Here is a 25,628-nt window from a genome sequence, read left to right on the forward strand (position 1 = left end):
CCTCTGAAACTTCACGAACTCAGCAGCTCTTGTCTACCTTTCTGCCAGTGTTCTACTCTTCTGGGCATCTACTTGAATGGCCCATAAAGCTCTGCCCACACCATCCCAGAGCTTCTCTAGCTCTCCAAATTACTGCAAATCTTCATGCAAACCAGCTCCAAAGGCCCATTAGTCAAATGGCCAGGTTCAGTTAAGCTGTAACCCCACTCCTTGTAGGCCTGACCGAAACAATCTATGCTAGGAAGGGTTTATTTGGTTCATGGTTTCCCAGATTTCAATCCACAGTTGCTTGGCTCCAGGAACTGGACAAGACATCATGGTCAGGGAGTGTGTGGTGGAGGAGCTTCATGTTCTTCATGACAGGGAGGGGATGAGTACAAGAGGAAAAGGATGGGGAGAAGGGAGAGGGAGGAGAGATGGAGGGAAGAGAGATGGGGGGAGTAGAGGAAGTGGGAGGAAAGAGAGGAAAAGAGGGGAGGGAAGAAAAGGAGGGGAGAAGCAAAGAGGGGAGAATGAGGAGGAAGGAGGAGAGAAGGGGAACATTTGAAAATGAAAGTATTGGAATTCCTGAGAGTGACGATAGGGGTTTTTTCTTTTTGAGTGGCCAAACTTGGGAGTTTACCCATTTTGTTAATCTTTCCAAAGAGCCAGGTTTGGCCATGTTAATTCTTTGGTTGGCCAGTTTTCTACTTCACTGAGTTTAATGTTTGCTTGCTTGTATTCTGTCCCTTTTCACATTTGCCTCATGGTTTTCTTTTCAGTCACTAGTTTTAAACTTTTATTCTTTTCTAATCCAGTAATTTATGGCTATGGTTTTTTTTCTAAGTACTGCTTTAGGTGCATTCTGTAATATTTGTTTTCTAAGCTTGGAACTTACAAGCTTATAATCCCATTCATTCATTCATTCATTCATTCATTCATTCATTCATTCTAATCCAGATTGGCCTGGAACTCACTATGTAGTCCCTGCTGGCTTCAAACTTGTATTCGCCATGCCTCCGTCAAATGCTGTGATTACAGTCGTATGCTGTATAGCTGGATTTGAGTTAGATGTTACCTACCTACAGAATCAAAGATGTTTAAAACATATTTATAAGAATATATTCCAATGGGTTGGGGATTTAGCTCAGTGGTAGGGCGCTTACCTAGCAAGCACAAGGCCCTGGGTTCGGTCCCCAGCTCAAAAAAAAAAAAAAAAAAAAAAAAAAAAAAAAAAAAAAAGAAAGAAAAGAAAAGAAAAAGAATATGTTCCAATACCATTGAGTAAAAGGACCTTATCCTTATCATCTGTACTGAAACAGCTTGGCTCTTTGGTTGACAATTATCTAGCCATATGTTTAAGTTCTGTGAACAATGACCTCTGGCTGTATCTTCTTCAGCTTACAGTAGCTGTGACTACCCCACACAAGACCTGCACAAGACTAGTGTTCCATCATAAAGGGAGAGAGAGGCTCATCCGGTCTGTCCTCTCCCCCAGCAATAGGCAGGCAGTTAATGGTTGCCAGAGCAATGACAAATTCTTCAGTAGTGTAGTACTGTTAAGCTGCCCAGGCTACTGTAAGTAATCATAAATAAATTCATTGGATCTGCAAGATAGACTTGAGTGGAATGCTTGCTTTGGTCTGTCAGCCATATCTGGGGTAATCAGATGTTTCTCCTCTCCCCACAGCTGTTCACACAACAGTGGTCCATTTCTCAACTCTTATTTCATTGACCTGTATGTCTAAGTTTGAATGGCACCAGTGTGTTGTTACAACTTTACATTAAGTCTTAGGTTTTAAATGCTACAATGTTATTTTCCCAAAGGGTTTGGATTTTGCAAGGCTATTCTATTCTTATTTAAATTTTAGAACTCTGTATGATCCTAAACACTTAGATAAAAACGACACAATGATGACACAATGACAATGAAGACATCAACAACAGCAACAGCAGCCAGGCATGGTTGCACATGCCTGCCACCGTGGCACTGGGGACCAGAGTCAGGCAACCATTGATCTGTCATCATGCTGCATTTTCTAGAAGTCTATACATGTGAACTCAAACTCTGTCCTCTTCTTCATCTTATTTCATGACTCTGCATAATTATTCTGAAAAATATCCACATTGTTGCATGTATTAGTAGTTCTTCCTTATGTATTGAAGGCTGGGGTATAGTTAGTGGTACAGTGTTGAGCTGGCTCTGGATGCCTCCCAGCTCCTCCTCCAACAAATCCTATTTACTTACTGTTTAGTCAATTCCTATTGCAGGATATGCTATTGTTTGCTTCTCCATTGAACTGGCTGGCAGACACTGGTTTTGTTTCTCTTCAGGTTCTGGCTATACTGAATAAAGCATCTATGAATATCAATCGGTGTACAGGCATTTGCATAAACTCATGTTCTTACTACCCTAGACCTTATCTGCTGTGGGAAGAATGGTAGGTGACATGGCAGGTGCTGCTATGGCTTGGGTATGGTCTGTCTCATATTGGTTCACATGGCAGAGTCCTGGCCCTCAGTTTCACAACACAGAGGTGATATGGGAACTTTAAGAGACAGGGCCTGGTGGGAGGTCCTGGGGTCAATGGGGCACAGTCATCAGAAGGAATTAAAGGAACTCTGGTGGGTCCCAGTGCTCTGTGGAGATGAGCTGTTTTAAGACCTGACCCCTGCACTGCTCTTTGACTTCCTGTTTTGACATGTGATCTCTTCTCTCACATATGCTCCTCCCACTGCAACATCAATCATAAGGTCCTTGCTAGAGGCAAGCCAATTCTGGCACTTGCCTTGGAGTCTCTAGAGCTAGGAGCTGTATTTCTGATCTTTTAAAAGCCTTTCGGCCAGGTGTGGTGGTGCATACATGTCTGCCCAGCATTTGGGGGGTGGAGGAAGGAAGACCACATAGTGAGTTTGAGGCCAGCCTGGGGTACATGAGAAAAAAAAAAAAATATATATATATATATATATATATATATATATATGTGTGTGTGTGTGTGTGTGTGTGTGTATGTATATATATATATCAAAACAAAACAAAACAAAACCAAGAAACCACTAAATAGATAATGTAAAGCCAGTTTGCCTTGGGTATTTTGTTATAACAAAAATATATAACACATGTGTTTAGAGCACACACCTATGTTTAGCCTTTTAGCCTGTGCTTCACCACAACATTGCATCTGGATGACAAGTCACCACGGAGCAGAACCTGAAGGGTCTGTGACCTACTGAGCCCATGCACCCTAGTCATGGAGGTCAGCCATCCACTGCTGTGGAACTCAATGAACTGCATTAGGACTTCACACTGGAGACTATGCCAGTGAACAGGATAGCAATGGTTCCTACCCTGGTGCTCACATTCTAGAAGAAAAAACTGAGCACTAAAGAGCAAAGCTCTGAGGTAATGACTTCCTTGTTTTTTTAAAAGAGGTAGTAAGTCCCCTGAACTTTGCCTAGATAGGATCGGAAGCTTCTCTGAGATCCCCACACCTGAGATATCTGGGAAGAGGAAACTGACAAAACTATAATCCCAACAGCTCAGCTCAGTGCCAAAAATGGTTCTGGGCTCTGACACAATTCCCTAGGATGCCTATTTTTATTAACTGATTTATTTACTTACTTAGTTGATGTCCTAATTGCTGCAGGAAAATTAACTTTAGGCTTTGAAGTGGAAGACAGGACTTAGAAGCAGCAGTCGTCCCTTCACTCATTCAGCAGAGCACCCTCACCAGAAAAACACTCCAAACAGAGAAGCCAATAGGCACCAGCCTCGGAGACCACAGGAGAGCAGAGCTGAGCCATGAGGACTGAAGCTACAGGAACAGTGTGGCACTTCCTGAGCTGTCTGTATCGCAGGACCAAGGAAGGTTGGGAAGGGAGACTGTCACTGCCACTGTATGGAGGCATAAGCTAAGACCCAGGTTTCACTTAGCTCAGCCTTCTTGACTAGATTTCCTTCACTGTCCGGAGACAATGACCAGGAAGGCACCCACCTGGGCAACATCATCGAGTATTCCTGTTTCCACTGCACTTTTACCACTCACCCACCCACCCACCCACCCACCCACCACCCGCCAGTCAGCCAGCCAGCAGCCAACCAACCACCACAGCCAGCCATCCAACCATCCATCCATCCATCCATCCATCCATCCATCCATCCATCCATCCATCCATCCAACCATCCATCCATCCAACCATCCATCCATCCATCCATCCATCCATCCATCCATCCATCCATCCAACCATCCAGCCATCCATCCATCCATCCATCCATCCAACCATCCATCCATCCATCCATCCATCCATCCATCCATCCATCCATCCATCCAACCAACCAAAACCTTTGTAAATCTTTGTAAAAGGTACAGCTTGGAATTGTTTACTAATAGAGAGAGATTCCTCTTCCCCTCTGGCTTGCCTAGAGAACACTTTATAATCTTTCTACAAAAGTGGGAAAATGTGTCTTAGAGTTCCTGCTGCCGGGTGAACACCAGGATCAAAGGCAAGTGGGAGGGAGGACCATTTATTTCACTTTATAGCTTGTTCTCCACCATCCATGGAAGCAGGGAAAGGAACCTGGAAGCAGGAACTGATGCAGGAGGAGCAAGCCATAGCGCCGTGCTGCTTATGGGCTTGTTCCCCATGGCTTGCTCAGCATGACTCTAGCTTGTGTCAAGGTGACATAAAAGTGGCCAGCAGACATAATATAGCAAATGTCACTCATATTCTACTAGGTATAACGACCTAAGCCTCTTCCTATGACTGAAGGTAAACCTGAAAGATGAAAAAAGAAAAAAAGCAGGCTCTGCCAGATAGCCCACATTCCTCCCTGGCTGAACACCTGACCAGAGTGTCACATGTTAATCTATGTTACAATGCCTTATTATCAAATGAGACTAGATTTAAAAGCAACACAAAATGGGGAAATTTCAGCCTTTAATTTTGGTAGTATATTTGTTTAGGTTCCTCTTTCTTCCCCCTTAAATCAATCTTTAAGAACTCCAAAAGAAATTTATATAATAAACATATATGCAAAAATTATGGCTGCACTGGATAGGCTGTCCTTCCCTCCTTCCTTCCTTCCTTCCTTCCTTCCTTCCTTCCTTCCTTCCTTCCTTCCTTCCTTTTCTTTCCTTCTTTCTTTCTTTGAAACAGGTTCTCTCTGAGTGGCTTTGAATGTCCCTAATGTGCTATGTAGATCAAGCTGGTTTCAAATTGAGAGGTCCTCCTGCCTTTGCCTCCCTGACTCTTCCGCCACCAGAATTAAAGATGTGTACTACCATGGCTGGCTTAATTTTCATTTTTTTAAGAACCCCAAATTCAATACATCCTGAGAAAAGAAAAGAAAATGTCTCCTGTCCCCCAAAGGCAGTGTGACCATAGGATGGATCTCAGCACTGTCCCCTGTGCCAGCTGGAGGCAGGAGCTGAGTTCTCCACGGGGCTCTGTCAGACGTGGGCCTTGCTGTCGCCAGCATCATCTCTCTCACATCCTCCCTGACAGGCCTCGTCAGCTCCCACTGCTGCACAACAGGCTTCGACTCTGGCACTTTCCCCCAGGGAGACCTTGCCTGCTCCATGCTTAACCCCTGAACTCAGCCTAATCCATCAGCTGCCCCAAAGGAGCAGTGACAGAGACAGGCAGCCAGTCCATCTGCGCAGAGCTCAGAGCGCAGGCCATCAGAGGGTGCCTTCCAAACGCTTGCCAGCACTGCCATTTCTGGACTTATCCATGCTTTTCTACTATGGAGCCAGCTGGTCAGGGCAGAGGAATCTGATGCTTGGAAACATCCACTAGATTGTTCAATGCTATAGACAGACTTCAGAAAATATCCTCTGGGACTCTCATTGGGAGTTCCCAAGACTGGGTACAGCTGCCATTGGAGAACTGGGGTCCCCAGGACTTACAAGATAGCTTTACAGCCCACCCTAGGCACATGATGGACAGTTTGGCAATCACAGCTGTCGAGACTGAAATACTCGGCTTTCCAGTGAACTGCTGAAAAGAGCCTCACCTCATAACCAAACTGCAGCTCATCAGAGGTCAGCATGATGATATCATCATCGATGGCCAGCACGGCCTCTGTCTCGATTTCATCGTAAGGGAAGAAACGATTACTTAGCTTGTTTTCTGCAGTCCTCACAACCTTCAGGGGAACACGGATTTTGGGCCACAGAGATTCTGGAAGAAGAATGAAAAGAGATCTTTACTACTCACCTAGTTCTGTGAGGAGTCAGAGCACCTTGTCCTATCACAGCCAGAAGAGGAAGCTTCCACCAGGGACTCTTATATACAGAGGTGCCAGCTGTAGGAGGGGAGGCTCTCACCAATGCACTATCCTCTACAAACCTTTATGGCATTGCCAATTCTCAACCATTTCCACCTCCCAATGAGGACACAGGACAAAGGTTCAGATTGCCACAGTCTCAGGGCCTCGGATCTCCTACCTGAACTTTACCTCTCCTGGCGGATATTCTGCAAAGTGCTTTCCCACCAGCTCAAACTGGCCTGAGGATGCCTGGCATTCCTGTACCACCATAGCCAGCCAGTGGTGGGTGCACCTTACCCAGTGGAGCTCACCACATGTCCTGGACTGAATGTTGCCTTCCTAACTTAACACTTCCCCCTCCGTTCCCTCACTCACCAGGTTTGGTTTTTCAGCATGAGGAAGCGTCAGATTTCTAGGTCTGATTGTGTGGGCTTTTCTAGTCCACTGAAAACAACAACTCACTCTCCTTGTTCCAACCCCACTCTGCTGTGAAATGACTGGAGGCACTCAACCATAGACTCACTATTTTTTATACTGCATTTAGCAAAGCACAAACCAATGCTCTGTTGGTCAGTATGGTACCTATGTCTACAGACACCGGATTCTTCACACAGCATTTGTTAGGTGAGACCAGGAAAGCTAAGCTTGCTGCTCCCACCAGTTTCCTCCACATAGTTGGAGGAAACGAGAAGATCTAGTCTCAGTCACTCCTAAGCCACCAAACTGAAGATACAAGATGAAAGGGTAGATAGCCAAAGGGAAAGCTGGTCTGACCAGAGGCTGAGTATCTAACCTCTGCAGAACTCAATACGAACATGCAACACTGCTAGGGTGCTCGCAGGGCCTCAGGAGGGCCCTGTGTAGTAGAGAAGGCTATAGTGAAGGGAGGCACTTCCAACTTTAAATGTGTTTGTGTCACAGAGCATGAAGTATCCAACTCCAAAATAAGCTGGAGTTTACAAAAGGACTGGACCCCCCCACCAAAAAAAAGTGACCCTCTGGACTACTGTCTTTTAAAGGATGGCAACAGTTTATTTTTATGTCTGGCACATTATCAGTAGCCATGTAGGGTAAATGTACAGCCATGTAAATGGGAGCTCTGCCTTTTCTAGGAGACTTTAAAAAGCCTCTTGCTTTTCTTTTGTATCTGGTGTATGTGTACGCATATGCATGTGTGCACATCACACTGAACTCATAGGATTCAAGAACTGAACTGGTTGTCTGGTGTGTGTTCACATGCTTCTCCCCACTGAGCCATCCTGCCAGCCCTCTGTGAGCTGTTAGAGGGACCCCTTCTTCTCAGGAGTCACAGTGGGCACTTGATTGCTCAGTAGGAATACTCTAGATCCCTCAGAGATGTAGCATTATCCGATATATCCGACAACCTTCTATGTGTCAGGAACTACTGTCAAAGCAGTACCTACACAACTCTGAGAGGTGAAGAGTTTGTCCTGTAGCATTGAGTAAGAAACAAAGGCTAGTATTTAAGTCAAGTCTACTGAGTAACAAAGACCAACTATGACCCTGGCTATAATCCTCTGCAGTGTGAGAATTCGGTTTCTCTAAACCTGGGGCACATTTCTGAAGGTCCAAAACCCATCCTGACTCTTGTTTGCATCAGATTCCTACTTAAGACAAGTAAAACTCCTGTCATGTAGCTACCAAGTCCCAGATCCTCAGAACCTGAGCAAACGCCTACAGCAAAGGGGGTTAGCCTCAGCTACGAGATCAAAGGCGCTCAAACATCTGGCCTCAGAACTGCCTTAAATCCTTAAAACTACCAAGAATCTCCAAGGCCTTTAAGTCATATGGATCTACATAAGTATGAATATATTTATACAAACACAGACTTACAAACACACTATGCTCAACGTTATCAATTAAACCGGGAAACTGTAGAACATATGTACACATGCCATCAGCTGGCAGAGTGGAGATGCCATCTTATGTCGGCCACTGTGAGAAAGGAGAGATGGCAAGGATGACTCAACATTACGGAGAGTGACCTCACCCTCTTAACTCCTCAAAGACCCTGTGGATGCTCAGGGTGCCTGACTCACACATGGAGAATGACTGGGTCTCCATGGAACCAAAACCAAATCAAACTTGTGATGCTCCTGCCTCAGCAGCCTGAGAGCTAGGAGTATGCGCCTGGCTCACTGTGCCCAGCTGTGGGTAGGGAGAACCCTCCACAGAGCAGAAAGCACCTCAGACCACTGAAACTGAAGATGTGGTGCTTTGGCCCTGCTAATTCCACAAGGCAACAAACAGCTCGGTTTCCCCCTGAACAGGAAAGCGGCTCGCTGCCACGGTTAAGTGGAAACACGCCTCCGCGCTGTGTGGAATCTGGACTTTCACTTGGGGAGTGTGTACAGCTTGTTCACCCCACAGGCGTTTCCACATTCTTTACCTATATATATCCAAAGAGTCACTGGAGACGATGTCCATAAAGAGCTAACTGCCCCTGTAAAGTCTTTGATAGGGGAGTTTTAGAGAGTGCTGAAAGCCAAGGAGGATGATATGGAGCACATGTGGAAGCCCAGAGCAAGCCGCGGCTCCTCACATACACGATTACCTCCCCCTGCCCCACGTGGAACCTGGGGAGCCGATGCAGCTTTGACCAAAGGATCCTCTGCTTAAATGGTGTTGGGCCAGTGCTACCCCAGGCCAGGCTGCAGAGAATTCTGCCTTCTCTTCACTTGTTCTGGAGAAGGCAGTCCTAGCCTCAGGCTTTGGTCCTCCTGCAGGGCAGATAGGCTGGAGGCCAGGAGCAGAGCCCTGAACACGAATAAGCAACCTGCTATGGTTTAACCCTAGAAAGACTGTGTTCAAAAGGCATTAGGGCAGGTAGTTGAGGCAGGGCAGAGCCTTGGGGCACACGGGAGAGAAAACAGTGCTTCCAAAGCAGCTCCCTTTTCTGTCTTTCTCTCAGTCTGACTCAGATTTAGCTCTTCTACATAAACGCAGGCTTCAGATCCAATGACCCACACCTGCTACCTCTGCCATATGCAACTTTGTGATTTGGGCGAATGACCAATCTGAGCTTCACTTTCTTATTTTTGTAAGATGATGATGAGAGCAGCTTCCTCATGGGCTTGTGAGAGAGACTGGAGAAGACACGAGTGACCACTTCGCAAGTCCCCAACCTAGACATGAGTAGACTGGGTGACGGTCTCCATTGTAGACCATGAGTGGATTGAGTGATGGTCCCCATTCTAGATATGAGTGACACAGTCCCCATTTTAGGACATGAGTGGATTGGGTAACAGGACTCAAGAGCACGTGGCACCATCATCTGCACAGAAGGGTTCTTGGACTCTGACCCCCTGTGGATAACTGGAAGGTCAGACAGACAGACATGGGGATGCTCCCGCTGAGGCAGTAGGACACAGCACTGGAGTGAAGAGTTCCCAGGTCTAATCCATGGCTAAGTCTGCACAGGGGCTCCTTCCTTAGTCCCTTAAAGTTGAAACAGAACAGCATACCTTGTGTGTTGTGGCTAATCTCATGACTGTAGCAGGCAGAACAGAAATGCCACCTATTAATATGATGCTAACAGGAAGAACATGAGTTATTTATAGGGAAACCCCCCAAACTTATGAAAAACAAAAAGTGGAGCCAGGTGCCCTGGTAAGTCCACAGAATGAGCTACTCCAGCCCAGAGAGAGAGAGCCCTAGAGTCATGGGTCCTGTAAGGATGTTGAGGGTTTCACCCACACTAAGCATCGAGAGATGGCTTTTTTCACATTAATCCTATTAATCTATGAGTGTGGGAATCTTTCCATCTTCTAGTGTCTTCTTCAAATTCTTCCTCAGATATCTTTAAGTGTTTGTTTTAGATGTTTCCCACTTGCTTAGTTAGTTACCCTGGTATTTTCAAGCTGGCGTCTATCTAAAAGCCTCACTCACCCCTTACTGAGTTCATGGTACTGGCAGGTCCCTTGCCTGCTAGGAGAAAGGTCATCATCATCATCATCACCCTGCCTGCAAAATATACTAGTGCGGCAGTGGCACAAATGTCATGGGAGCAGCCAACCACTGTCTGGTTGGATTTAAGGCCCACCCATGAGATCCATGTCTGACACTGCTGAGGTGGCTAAGAACCCCTGAGGTACTCACAGGCCGGGGAGAAAGCCACATGCTACTATTCTGCTGAAGCAACAAAGCAATAAGATGACTCCCAATGGCATTCTACTATACTGATAGGTCAGTGCCTCGCCTGGCCCCCATCAGAGAAGCTTCTTGTAGCAGATGGAACTAATGCAGAGACCAACAACAGGACAGTGTGCAGAGAGTGAAAGGCTCTGGAGCACCCGGTCCCCAGTGGGATGTCTTCATCAGAGCCCTCCCCTCAAGGCTCCGGGATCTGTGTGGAAGAGGAGGCAGGCAGACTGTAGGAGCTGGAGGGGACAAGTGACTGCAAGCAAAGTACCTTTCAGGTACAACAGGACTGATGCATACATCAACCACAGAGTCTATGGCAGCTCTCACAGGGCCTGCACAGGTTCAAGCCAGACGGGATCCCAGCACTGCTGATACCTCCTGGCAAAGGGAAAAAACAAAACAAAACAAAAAAAACCCCAGCTTTCTCCAGTGGAGTCCCACTGTGTATATCAGCTATACTCAGGGCAGGCCCCATGCCTAGGAGCTGCTGGCCAACACCATACGAACTCAATGGTATTGTTGTAGACCTTATGCTCTATTTTATTTTGTTTGGGCATTTTTGTCTAATTGGCCTTTTGCTTTTTAATTGACCTCTGCTTTTGTTGGCAGGTGGGTTTCTTGTATTGTTGCTGCTGTGTATTTACTAATTACACCTGGCCAAAGTACACATGGCAAGGCAATACCCTCCATATCCCTCAAGCTTAGAGCTGAAGAGCTGGAGAAGAGGGAGGAAGGTGGTCCTTTTCTTCCTGATATACCTTGAAAACATTGTGAGGGAAACTCCCCTGACTTCCATTGCCTAGCTTACAGAGTTACTTAAATTTTAAACTCATCAAGTTAGACTGAACTGTAACCCAAAGTTGAAAGTATTTGGTTGGGTTGGAAAAGGGGTTGGGGACTGGGAAGGAGTAGATTGCCGCCTTCACTAATCTACCCGGCAGCAGACATGCTAACCACAATATTATCCTAGCAAATGTAGAGAAAAACATCACTTTCACCTCTAACACTCAAAGCCTATGCTTGTCTGCTTCGTCTTCCTTTTAATATATAGATGAAAAACCCGATGCCTTCACTGACACCAAGTCCACAGCTGACAGACAGCCCCGCATGAACAAGCGCCCCAATGGTTGGACAGGCCACAGTCTCCCTGAACAACCAGCCAGACCAGCTGACACACCACAACCGAGGCCTCATCAGGCGCTTTCCTCCTTAGAACCAAAGTGTTCAGAAAGCTAAACTAAACTTATGGTCGTAATATTAACCACTATATTTTAGGAAGGTCTACTGAAAATTAACAGGGCTACCCTGTTCCAAATGCAGGGCTTTGCTCTGCCTTTCATCCCCCAGTGCAGAGCTGGAAACAAACAGCCTCTCCCTTCATACCTGTTCCCATAGAAGTGACTCAGACCCACGCTCCTTCAAGTGGCTACCAGGAGAAGCCTTTTTGGCAGGCTTTATGTTCTATTTTGTTCCTTGACTTGACATATGAAGCCGTGTGTGTTTATGGGACGTGGAGTGGTAGCTCAGTACAGACTTGGCCAGGGGAAAGATCCAATCAGGCACCGGCATCTCTATCACCCCCTCGCAGAGCCTGCACTTGGCCTCGTGGCCAGGACTGAGCATCGGCTGGGTGGTTATCCTCTAAGATGGTGGCCATAGAGACAGGAGCAAATCCATGTGAGTGAGAACAGAGTAAAGTATGCTCATCCTCTGTGAGTGAAGGAGCCAGTTAGCAGTGCAGGACTCGGAGCTCCAGTTCACTTCTTTTGGAAAGGGCAGCTGTAACTCATGAAGCCAGGAGTCTCATAGATGATCTCCGACTCCTGCCCTCCATGGATCATTTAAATTTTCCTTTATGGTTTCCTTCCATAAGCATCCCTTTTCCCCTCCCACTTTCCTTCTCCAGCACCACCATCATCACCACGGTCAGCACCACCTACATCATCACTGAGGATGGGGTTTTAGGTGTGTTCCACCATACCCAGCTTTCCTTTCTTGTTAAGAATCAGACAATCAAACAGAAATTCTGAAAACTGGTCACATTATAATAACAAGGAAAAAACTGGCATAAATATCTAGCAAATAAAAAATCAGCTATGCTTGGGGGCATAACACAGATAGGGCTTTTATTTAAAAGAGGTAGTTACAAGGCCTGGGAGACGGCTCAGCAAGTAAAGGGCCCCTTTGAACAACACACCCACCTAGGTTCGATCCCAGACACTCTTGTGAAGATGGTGTGAGGTGGTGGGAAGGTCAGTCAGTGGAGGGGCTGCCACCGAGCCTATAAGCACTTGAGCTTGATCTTCCAGACCCACGTGGTATAAGGATACAGTCTTACCAGTTGTACTCTGACACACACACACACACACACACACACACACACACCCCACAGGCATGCACACACACACACACTACTTGCACACACATAATGCACAGGCATGCACATGTGCACAAATAAATAATAAAGTTGTGTTCAGACCTCTACATCCATGCTGTGACACACATACATGTATGTGTACATATATACCTCATCCTAACACATACCGTAAATAACATTTAAGAAATTAAAAATCTATTATTTACTCAAATGATGGCTCCTTAAATCTAAAAGAGAACATGTGACTCTTTCAGAAAATAAACAAGGCATGAAATACTTTTTTTAAAGCATGTGTTGGTGTTGGAAAACACTAAAGAATTTTCTTCGGCAAATTCTGAGTGGCCTCACAGAGAGAGAAATGATGCTCTCTCATAGCTTGGGCTCTAACCCACCACTGTGGCTGCCAGGGCTGGCCATCCTGACTTCAGTGTAACCAGTTAAAGGGGACCAGTCATCAAAAGCAGATACTACTGTCAGGCAATAAACTAGACCTTATCGGTGACAGCAGTGCACATTACAAACTTCAAACTCATTCCTTGCTCTAATCCATCAGAAACTTCCTGGCTTTAATGGGCTCTAAATGGCAGGAGCTTTGAAGTCCCTGGGATTAGGGTCAGTAATAGACAGGCTGAACGAGAAGCTAAATGCAGGTGGGACAAACTCTTGTGCATCACGAATTAAAAACAAATTCAATTAATCAAACAAGCCTCACCCTAGTCGCTGCAGGAGATGACAGGGGTGGCCAAGGCAGGGGGCAAGTGCTAGAGCATCCAGCCCGTTCCTATGAGAACCCATTTTAGGCTTCAAGGCTTCAGGGGCTGTGGAGCTGACCTAATCAGAACAGGGGCTATCATTTTTTTGTTTCCTCGAAGGAGGGCTCAATATCAGAAGAGAGATAAGGGAGCAGAAAACTAATGCCCTGTAAACCGAGTTTTCACGTAAACAAACTGGCTGGGAGGCAGAGGGAGCGGAGACCTGTTTCCCACGGCAGATCAGGTCGCCTTTGATCCCCTCGACTCTTAAGCTCCAACTATGCCAGGGCTCAGAGTTCACCGGGCCACCTAGAACACTCATGGTGAGAGGACTCCAAACACCAGGGTCACCTTGCCTTAGCCTGGTAGTATTGTTGGTAGAGGATGGGAGCATGGGTCCACCCCAAGTCAGTGCAACTTAGGGGTTCAGAAAAGCCCCAAATGCCTCCTTCTGACTAGAGCTCTTCATTCTTCTTACCTTCTGGAGGGTTTTTATTCTGATTATTCCAGACCACCAGCAGCTTGGACAGACTGGGCACCTTGGACACCTCGGTGATGACCCGGAAGAGGCTCTCCACACGGTCATAGGTGAGGACAATGGCAGTGAAGCCTTGCGACTGTGGTGGGATCAGTGGGAGGAAGAGCGGGTTGCTCACACTAGCCCACTTCTGCAAGAGGACAAGAAGACAAGGGTCAGAGAAGGAGCTGTAGCAGGTTGGCTTTGCCTAACACTAGCAAGAGCTCAGCCATCCTTACAAGTGTCCCCTCCTCACTGTCTGACACCACTGAGAAGGACACAGAAAGAACACCTGAGTTGAGAAGATGTTTCCACGTGGTGGATTTAAAACACACATCTACCTTTGTTTCCTTCCCAGACCACTGAGATGGCAGCTGATGGCTGTAAAAGAATGGGGTCCATGATAGCGAGATGGAGGAAGAGCTGAAAGGCTGGGAGGGTTGGAGAGGCCACAGGCTGGAGAGGGCATGTCCTTGACCCTGCCAGGAGGGGAGCCAGAGCTCAGAAATCTAACTCTGCTGAAAAGGCTGTGTCAGGCAGGATGTGAGACTCCAGCTCGCAACCCTCTTTTCTCCCACTCAGCCAGGTTGCTTCTCTGTGGAAACGGAATCTCCAGACAGGAACACAGGCGCAGGAGGCAAACTCAGGATAAAACTTGGATGCTGAGTGAGGAGCCTGCGGCTGCCTTCCTACTCCTGTCCCGGCCATGTGGCTGTCTTGGCACCTCTAGATCCCAGGGAAGCCCCCAGGCTGGACTTGGGTCCACAAGGACCTACTGGTCAGCTTTTAGTGTCTCCTCTCCTAATCATGAACAGATTCTAGAATCACAGACAGTTCAAGAGCGTCTTTAGCAGAAGTGGCAAACCAAAGGAACAGACAAAGCTCAGAGCAGACAGACAATGGACACACAGAACCAAGTTAAAACAATAAGCGATGTCCCCAGGGAGAAAAGGTTTTTCAGCCATGAAAAAGTTATTTTTATTTTAAAATATCTGTCAAGACTGGAAAGAACTCTTGGATGTTAAAAGCCATGAAAGGTGTGTGTGTGTGTGTGTGTGTGTGTGTGTGTGTGTGTGTGTGTGTGTGTGTGTGTGTGTGTTTTAAGGGTGAGGTTTCTAGGCTAAGAGATAGTAAAATATTCCAAGCCAGTAAAGAATAAAACAGAAGAAAAAACAGGACAGAAACCAGGGCAGTTAGTTCAGCATCCGTTTAACAGGCGGTCCCAGAAACGACTCAGCAGCAGCAGCAGCCGCCCCCAAACCACAGAATATGACAAGTGAATCTGTCACAGAAATGAAGCACGCTCTCAGTGTACCATGGGACAGCAAAGCTTCAGACTGCAAGGGACCAAGAAAGAACAAACACAGGGCATTTAAAACAGAGAAATAAAGAAACCAGAAAGATAAACCGGTGAAACTACCCGCCACTTCTTCACAGTGCAGCCGGGGACACTCTCTGCAAAGGTGAATCTGGGTATGAACATGAATTTCCTGAACAAGTCTCAAAATCTCTCCATAAATTAGAAATTTGATCAAAATAAAGCTTTGAAAGTAAGAGAAAAAAGTAATATGACCTTTTACTTACCATTAGAATCTTACACGATTTAAATATAACAATGTAAGTGAAAACTCTTCTGTGCTGATGACAGGTAGGAAACTTTATTAAAATAATCTTACACATTTTAAGAACTTCCTTTGAATAGAATCCATGTTCTCTACAACCCACCTATTTAAAGAGGGCCTGGGGAATGGTTCAGTAGGTAAGAATGCTTGCTTAGCAAGCACAAAGACACCTATATAAAAAGGCCGGGTATGGTCACAGGCATCTATAACCCCAGTGCTGTGGGAACCTGAGACTTGCTAGCTACCCAGGATAGCTCAACAGGAGAGCCCAGGCTCAGTGAGATGACACCTTGACTCAAGGCAGTAAAACCAAGTAGAGATAAAAACTCAAACTTGATATCCTCCTCTGGCTTCGTCTGTATGTAAACAGGCTCCACTCCCAACTACATGTGCACATATATTATACATACACAGAACACAATGGTTCTGGTATTTTACATTTAAAAAAAAAACTACAATAAAATATATGTACCATGTCCCATCTAAATGGCTTGTAAGTACACAATGGGTGTCATTAACTGACCTACAACTGTATGTTAGCAATTTAACAGCTAGAACTGCAGCTTTCACAAGGAGGAGAATGTGGAAAGTCCCGGCTGTCATTCTGGCTGCCTGAGTTCCCTATAACCCTTGAGTCTCTGGATTCCCTATCAACCTCATCTATGCCACTGATGGACACCCATCACCACACATGTGGCAACAGCTGTGTGCCAGATGTGACAGTGCGGGCCAGGAAATGTACACAAACACATGGAATACACATGGGTGGGGACCCGGGGAATCCGACTGGGATTCCTGTAGCCCTGATATGACCGGGAGATTAAAGCCTACAGACAGTGGCTGGATGCTAGTATCCATACCAAGAATCTCGCTACCTTCCTAGGAACCATTTGGTTTCCCGCGTCTAGCCTCCTCCTTCATCTGGTCGTGACTTTTGTGGAACTGCTAAGTCAGCAGGAAGTCTTATTCGTAAGTCACAAGCACTCTTCCAGGACTGCTTAGGTGCCCTCTGCTGTTACCAGCCCAACCGACATGCCCAGAAATTATGAGACTTACAGTGCACCTAAAAACACCATTTGAAATGAATATTTAAGATCACCTAATGTGTGGAACGAGGCTCAGTGAGCAGCTCCTAAGTGCCATGCACAGGGTCTCACATCCATTAGCTCATCTGAAACTCAACCCCCTAGAAGGGTTGTTCTCATCACAAGTGATGGAAGTTTGGGGCTAGTGATCACAAATTGTGTTCAAGGAAGCCCAGGCAGATTGACTCCAGCCCTTCCCACACACACACACACACACACACACACACACACACACACACACACACACACGGGTGGGACTTCAGGAAGAGGAAGGGAAAGGGATGCCAGCATTCAGTATATCTAACTCTTCACTAAAACAAAAGTCCTAAACATTCCTGATCCTTACTATCAATGCTGTGCCAATTCTGTGCAGGAATCTACCCTGAGGAACTGTAACTGTAGAAAATATGGACAAAACGCACCACACACACAACTCCAGGATAAAGTGGGCACATAAATTCGCAAAGGTAAATACCCCACAGATGCAGAAGGAAAAACGATTAAAACAACAAAACAAGGTCTGTGCTGTGGGAAGAGGGGGAGAATGCCAACGTACTTGGATGCCTGTGCAGTGTGGATATGCAAAGCCAGCCTCAGGGGATGGGCACCCTGAGGGCACTGGGCTCTGATTTTAAGGTGCTGTCAGGACTGATCTTCTCCCTGTGACTTTAGGAAGTGAGTGGTCAGGGCAGGGAAGAAGGAAAGGGACAGTTTGCTGGGGAGAATTGTCATTTCCCACACTGCCCGCCTGCATCTGAAACAGGGCTGGAGCCCTGGGGAAGGCAGCACATGGGGGGCAGATGGAAAAGCGCTCACCAGCCTGAAATCTGGCCAGCCGCTTCCTGGAACTCCAGCGACCAAGATGAGTACAGGAGGCACATATGAGCTACAGATCCATCAGAGTCGGACACACTGCCAGAATGAGTCAGCGTGACTGGATAAAGCTCGGGAACCAGGAGGCCTCAGCCTGAGTCCAGTCTCTCCTTAACAGCTATGTAACTTGGGCAAAGTACTTCATGCCACCTATGCCTCAGTTTCTCTCTTAAAATCCTTGTGACACTGCTACTACCTTTCCAGATAGTGCTACTTGGCACGAAAGAGGGGAAGGTACAGTCCTGGGCACCCACGACACCGGAGGAGGGGAGCCAGTGACTCTCTCAGAAGTGGGGCTGTCTAGCAATCTAGGGTCTCAGGATACTGACTCTGTGAAATCATGGCTCTTCTCCAGCTTCCTCGGTTTCCTGGTTTACCTGAATTCTACCTCTGCTACTCAACCAAATATACTATTTTTATTTCTATGATTTATTCTTCCCCTTCTGAGCCTCTGTTTCAACCACACCAAAGGCTCTGTGAGGGAAGGGGACATAACATCCAGTGCCTGCAACAGTGCCTGGTGTCATTCAAAACAACATGGAGACCAGAAGACTTCTATTTGACAACTTAGGCCCTCCTGCAATTGTCCTCTGTAGAGACAGGAAGCATGAGTTTTGAAATAGTTTCCAACTTGGTTAATTTATCCCAAGAATCTCACCATGTTTCGAACTGTAGAATTTTACTGCAATATTTAACTGATGCAGAGGTCTTGCCACTGATTACTTTATGACATGAAAACATAGTTGTCAGCGTTGTTTCCTCTTCTTTGAGAATGGGACCGTGGCAGTACCTGTTTCTTTGTGGGCTGATGTTTAATTTAAATGAGACTGTGTATGCAACACTGAGGATAGAACACATGGCTATCAGTTTACCCTCTCCTCCCACTCTGTGCTTTTGTCTGCCACAATACACTGGCCACGCAGAAATCACTGGCACCAGTAACGCTCCAAGAACACATGTGTGTGTCTACATTTCCAAGTCTAGATCAGTGTTCAGATGCAAAGATGAACACATTCCTCACTCGCAACAGGGGATTGGCTGGGGAAGGGAACAGGGCAGAATGATAAGTTAGAATGCCGAACAGCAGGCAGTATACAACAGGGCTAAACCGGACTCCATACCAGCGAGCAGAAATCCACCAACACCCCCTACCCTGGGGAGGCCAGCTGCAGAAGACATAGGCAGGAGAGGGCTGCCAGCTGAGCTGAGAGCTCAGAAGACAGGGGAGATCAGAAAGGCTGAAGCCAAGGCATACGAGGCCCCATCCAATGGGCCTTTTCAGGTCTAGGACTACCTTCTTTGTTCTTTTCTCTTCTCCTGAGTAGTGCTTTACTGATGAGTAAATATGTCTACCTTTAAAGCTCACAGGTAGGAAGCCTTGGTGAGCAATGGGCTTCTGCACCAAGCACCACCCCCTCCTTGAACATAATCCCATTTGGCCGCAGAGCTCAGCAGCAGGGTAGAGCAAAGGCAGCTTTTAATTGGGGCGCATGCCTTCAGAGAAGTTCTGTGCTACTGGAGTAAGGTCAACAAACCAAGTCCAGAGAAATATTCCACTGGAGAGGGGCATTAAAAAAAAAAAAAAAAAAGGCATTTAGTCACCTCTGAAATACCTTTCAGGACTGACCCCTGCTGGCTGGTCACAGAGAGTGTCTACAGTCTGGGACCTCTTGACCCCACTTTCTGCAGGAAATCAGGCAAGTTTAAACCTCCATAATTTACTCAAGGCTCTGGCTTCTGCCAGGAAAAAGCAAACAATGCTGTCAATTAACCCTAGTGCCTGATTAAGTCTCCACTATAGGAAGGTGGGGACAGGAAAGAAGGCAAAGCCATCCATGAGTTAGGATGATAGGGTTTCCAAACCTATCACGTCTCAGGAATCTACTCATTCACAGGCATTAGGAGATGGGTGAAAATTATCTTACCAAAGCACTGGCCTGGGCCACACTGCCCAGCTCTTTTCTCACCCATCCTCCCACCCTGTTTACCTCACCCGACAATGGATATTTGCTGTGGAAATCCCACGAGGAAACCTTTCATTGCTAAACTGCAGTCACACAAAAGTAAATGATAATAATAACAACCATGGCAACCGCCCAGTCTCAATGTCAGCCACAGGGAAGTGCTTGCCTTCATTTTGGTGGAAGGCTTGTGGGTTCCTTTCTAGAAGACTCATGTTTCAGGATGCCTTACAAGTGCAGCCTGGGGAGACCAACCTTAAAGTCAAAGGTAATCAAATGGTTTCTCCTTCAAAAGACTCAGACTCGGGCTGTACATGGAGGAAGGTGTTCCTGTATGTCTGCAGCCCTATCCTGGAGTATTCAGTATCAGAGATTATGGTAGCCTGAAGCCTTCCTGGCCATGGTTACTGTGCAGAAACAAAATGGCCCTTGCCAGCCATTCTGAAAAGGTCTTGCTGGGTTGACTTGGGGACTGTAAGAATCAGGAGGGAAAGGCTGCTTTTCATGACTAATCCCAGGCCTTGTCAACCTGAGTAGTCCCAATACCAGCACAGAAGAAGCCAAGGACCAATGGAAACCTAATTCCCTTGGCTCACCATGTCAGAGACACCTCACGTCCCTCTGTATAACTTCATGCAGAAACAAGAGACTAGGACAGACATTAGGTCGGCCTATATTTGATGTAAACAGAGGCACTTTCCTGAGCGGAAAAACGAGACGTCAGAGAAGAGAGGAAGAGAAAACCGGCTATTACACAGAAGCCTGGAGCCCCTGTAATGAGCAGCCCTACCTATTCTTACCTTGATAGAAAGGGCAGTCTTGTTGTTTTGAAGTTATCAACCCTTACTTCAATGTGGTTTCAATTATGAATTACCAGACTAGAGGGGGCTGGGGGAGAAAGCTTTGATTTATTCTTTTTTGCTCCAATTATGCATGATGTGTTTCCACAGAAGACTTTGAAAAGTATTTCATCATGCCTCTTATCCTGCAATGGTCAAAGGGCAACACCGACAGGAGTTAACCCCTTCCTTCCTCACCCAGGTTCAAAGAGACTACGGGTGGATGTGGGCCACGGGCTCTGAAGCAAAGGAAGCCATGAGAGGGTTAAGAGTTCACATCATGTTACTCACTCGCACAAGGGTGGTGTCCCCTGTCCAAAATGGTGAGATGATATTTATGTTAATGGTTACTGGGAGATATGAAAGGGGCAATCAGTAATGTGGCCCATGCTGCCTTAACCATTAAACCTCTACAGCCCTGACTACCCACAGCTTTCTTCTAGAGTGTGCTGACGGGCCCATGTGTCTCCAAGCAAGATTTCTTAGTTCACAGAGGAAAGAATTGAAGACAAATCTGGAGTCAACCTCCTGCCTTCCAGATAATAACTGGTTGCTCTGAAAAACAAGAGTAATGCCAGAGGTCAACTTCACTGATGACACGTGAAACAGATATAGAGGTGACAGAGATCAAAGGCCAGAAGACAAAGACAACTGTCAACTATAGGGACAGTCAGCTGCCAGCCAGTCGGGAGCTCTGCCGCCTGCCTCCATGCACTTCGAGCTTCTTTCTGATGTGGTGCAGGGAATAGATCGGATCACATATGATCACATGATCACATGGCCTCCCTTGCCATGTCTGAGGACACCGAGAGCCACCGTGATGAGGGTAAATTCAAGCATTTCTCTGTCCTCCAGATAATGGGGCCTTCTCTGGAGGCCCAGCCTACTATGGTGTCCTATCTCACATTTATTTGTACCAATTTGCCTGTGGTTTATTGGTCTTCCTGGGTCTGAGGCCTGGCACTGTGGAACAGTTCTCCAAATTCTCAGCCATCTTTGTTTCCAAAAAAGCCTCTTTCTCTTCTACTTCTCTCCTCCTGCAGCTCTAAGCGGGTGTGTTGGCTGCTTACTCTGCTCTCCACACCACTTCAGTTTCCACCGCCGTCTCTTTGGGCTGACCTCACCCTCTAGTCTAAATGGGGGTCTCAATAGCTCGTTTCTGCTGCTCTTACCCAGGTTTCATGATTTTGTGGTTTCTGAGGGGGCTCTAACTTCGCTTAGCACTTTATTGAAAGGCCTGAGACCTGGACTGAAGATAAATTCCTCAAGGCAAGGACGAGCTTCAGAGCATGCTGTATCCAGTTCCCTCTCAAAGCGTATCTGGACCAGCCCTGTGGTGTGAAGCTGGCCCACAGCCTACTTGGGGAGGGGTGGTTTGTGAGCACAGGTCTCAGCACTGAGCCAATCTAGGGAGGTTTCATGTCACAGACACGGCTCTCCATGTCTTGGTCTGGATGGGTCACAGGTGACAAATCCTGCTCCTGATGCCCCCACTTCACATTTTGGTCATGATGAATCTTTGCATCACTAACGATTCTGGATTTCCACAGTGACGCTTGCTATGCCCCCATCCTTCCAGGGCAGCAAGGGCCAATCTGTTTCGGGGCTCAGCTTCCTTTCATGCCAGCTCAACAACTACTTAAAACTGGCCCACGGTACTTCTGGTAGTTTATTACTCAGTTGGGAGAAATCTTTCTACATTCACACGGTCAAGTTAGTCATGCACTACCATGTGCCTTGTTTAATTTGAGGGCCAACTCTGTGTGTAAGTTTACTGAAAATAATTCTCTATGAAAATTTGGCAGTAATTTTATAACAGTTGAAATGATGGAAACAGAGAATTTCTACACAGGACAGGCTACAGTTCTTCAGACCCCTGTTTTGTCACCAAAAAAGGTGAGGTGGTCCATCATTAAGATGCTGGTGATTCTGTGGTGCTGCGATCACACCCAGGGCTTCTGCACTCTAGGCAGGGGTTCTGCTACTGAACTGCACCCTAGCCCAGAGGAAGGTCCTGAAAGCCTCACTCCCTTCACCAGTCAGAACCCAGTTAGCAGAGCACTGCTGTTGGGTGAAAGGATCGCACAACAGTAATAGTTAAGACAGTCACCTGGGTAACGTAATGTCCCGCTCTACACAGAGTCCCATCCCATTGTAGATTCCTGTTTCCATATGATAAGGCACTATACACCCTGACATCTATATCTGTGGTTCTTGCATACAAAGATTCAACCAAGTGTGGATTGAAAACACTTGAGAGAAATGCTAATTCTGTAAGGAACGTGTAGAGACTTTCCTTTCTTTCTCTTATTCCCTGAGCAATAAAGTAAAACTGATGTTCACAAAGCACGTACAGAGACTCAGGTATTAGGAGCAATCTGGAGATGATCTGTCTATAAGAGAACGAGCACAGATTCTGTGCACTCACACCACTGTACACTAGGGGCTTCAGCATCAGTGGGCTTGGTATCCACGGGAATCCTGGGCCCTCCACACACATGCTGAGGGTCAGCCGCATCAGGGGCCAGAACAGTAGCAACTGCTTAAGCACTGTGCCATTTACAAAAATCTTCCTTGTAAATTATACCTCCAATTTTTCATAATCATACTACTTAAGAATTACCCTACACTATTCCCACTTTACAAATAAAGACAGTAAATTTCAAAGACGTAAGAAATCTACACTGGGTCAAACTAGTGAATGTTCTTGAACTCAGGTTTGAGTCCAAAATGCCCTTTTCATTGAAGGTCCAGACACCAATAATAATCAGGAATTAACTGTGAAACACTCCTCTGTAGCACCCGTAAGCCCAGCCCTACAGATATCAAACTGCTGCAGAGGGAGAGTCCCTCAGTTGCCCCGAGCCACTCAGATCACGAGCAGTAGGGGGTTAACACACACACAGTTCAGAAATGTCTGGGTAGCACTTAGCTTACTGAAGGCTCAGGGTTAAACCCACCTGACTACCTCTTGGAAATGCTGCTATTAGCTGAGGCTTGGCCACTTCAATCTTTTACATTTGGCCAGATGCCCTCCCTCCGTTTACAGTGCCAAACTCCTGTCAGGAAGAGCTGGAAGGGTGGCCACTGATTGCCTTTCAGGTAGTAGAGGAAAAAGTTGACATTTCGTCTTCTTAGTGCTTGGAAAGGAAGGCGATCATTTATAAGAACCTCATCTGGCTGTGGCCTCCATCAGTGGGATGGACACAAGCCAGTGAACAGCTCAACATAAGCCATATTAAAAGAATTTGGAATGAGCAAAGAGAAGATTCCAGATGTTGATACTTTCAATAATTCATGAGTTATAACAGTCTGTAAGCAATAAATTTCACTAAATATATCTATGATATGACTGCTTGAGATATTGGCAAAAATCACAACCATTGATTTTACTGGTTTACAATTTGATATATTAAAAATAGCAATTCCACTGTTCGACGGGTAGCACAAAGGATTGAGATTATTTTTAGACTAAACACACTATCATCACCCTCAAGTTCATGAGGATGCGGACAATATCTGAAAGAAAAACCTCCGTGAAAGTACTCATGCCTCACTTGATTCCAAGAACCAAGGCTCACCTATAGTCCAAAGACAGCAATTGAGACTATTAAACCACTACTTCTCATATGAGAGGGTAATCAAATTTGCAATCCACCTAACTATCTCATGCTTGAAAAATTCTAGCAGTTTGAAAGAACACACGTGTAGACTTGTGTGCTAGCAGCCCATTGCCCTATCAGCAAGGTCGGCTGTGAGGTGGGAAGGTTTCACAGGCACTCTTGGGAACGATTAGATTACAGCTCAGGCATTTGAGCTCAGAGGGCCACCACAGTTTTAACCAAGAAAACCAGAGTCTTTGTATGGCTGTGGGAGGACAGGAACGCAGCCCTCCGGGAGAGCTGGTAAGGTAGAAGGGACAGCATCCACAACACAGCCATTTCTTAATTCTCTGGAATTTCACTAAGGCATGTGTTTTGTCTGCTGTGCTTCCCTCTGTTTCTTCTTGGGGGAAGAAGGAAGGCATGGACCCACAAAGCAAAAGGAACATCGAAGGAGACAACGATGGATCTGGGTCTGACAAATTTTTCGAAGCTGAACACATGGTGGTATTTCTTTTCAAAAATCCTCTTGCTGCAAAACACATAGAAATGTAAGATAAAACACAGTCAAACTCCCTTTCAACCTGTAGCTGAGGTCACAGGAAAAAGGAAAGCCCAGAGGCCAGGAACAAAGTGGAGACCCAGGGCTGGAAGGCATTGGCTGGGCACAGTGGCACCAGAAGGGCAGAGGCTATGGCGGGGCCCAGTGATGCTCAGCGCCAGTGCCTTTGAACTGGCCAGGGAGGGAGAGGGGGAGGAGTCTTGGACACAAAGCCTGTGTGATCAAGGAAGGAAGAGGAGCAGGAAAGGCCACCTACAAAGAGACACAAGCAGCATAACACACTCCTCTGTCGGGGCCTGAGCTTGGGTGCTGTCAGAGGTCTGCTCGGAAAGTTTAGAGAAAGCAGTCTTTCACGCAGGTTTGGATGTGACAGTCCATGTGAAGGTACAGACACTCCACCTGAGGAGCTGAAGTAGGAGTGTGATGTATCTTTATGTTGTGTCTAGAGGACCTGAAGAAGCATTAACTCCTTAAATAGTCATTAACCGTAAAGAAATGAATGAAATGAAGTAGAGTGAACAAGGAAAACCCTAGAAAATACTCTCCCTGCCCAAGTTGTCACAATTTACACACACACACACACACACACACACACACACCATCATCATCATCATCATCATCATCATCATCATCATCATCATCATCATCAAAGATGAACTCCTGCTCCAAAATTACAAAGCCTTCAAGGAAATAATATAACCAAAGCAACAGACATTGACCCATGAGACAATGAGTCCTCATAAGGAGTCAGGAAAACTGGAGAAGCAGACAATAACTGTCTTAGATTCCACTAAAGGGAGTCAGGTGAGTTCGGAGTTTAAGGTTAACCTATATAGTGAGACACTGTCTTAACATAAGGGCCAAGCAGACAGATTTGGTTAAAGTAACCAAAATGAACTTCTACAAATAACCACTGAAGTTTAAATCACAATGGATAGATAAAATGGCAGAAAATATTCACAGAGATGTGAAATGTGGGAAATCCAGGAAACAAAAAACAAGAACAGAAGGTAAGGCAGAAGAA

At 46.3% G+C, this 25,628-nt stretch overlaps 1 protein-coding gene across 5 annotated transcripts in view; it reads right to left on the reverse strand.

Moving 5' to 3' along the window:
* The window catches only part of Ext2 (exostosin glycosyltransferase 2), a 133,197-nt gene that overhangs the window by 29,546 nt on the left and 78,023 nt on the right, over positions 1–25,628 (reverse strand). For all 5 annotated transcript variants that reach the window (NM_001107751.2, NM_001399506.1, XM_087651911.1 and 2 more), the window contains 2 exon segments: positions 5,996–6,162; positions 14,022–14,211. In NM_001107751.2, the coding sequence (NP_001101221.1) occupies positions 5,996–6,162; positions 14,022–14,211 (357 nt within the window).

The sequence above is a fragment of the Rattus norvegicus genome, chromosome 3, assembly GCF_021556685.1.
Source record: "Rattus norvegicus strain SHRSP/BbbUtx chromosome 3, alternate assembly SHRSP_T2T, whole genome shotgun sequence".
Classification (NCBI taxonomy): domain Eukaryota; kingdom Metazoa; phylum Chordata; class Mammalia; order Rodentia; family Muridae; genus Rattus; species Rattus norvegicus.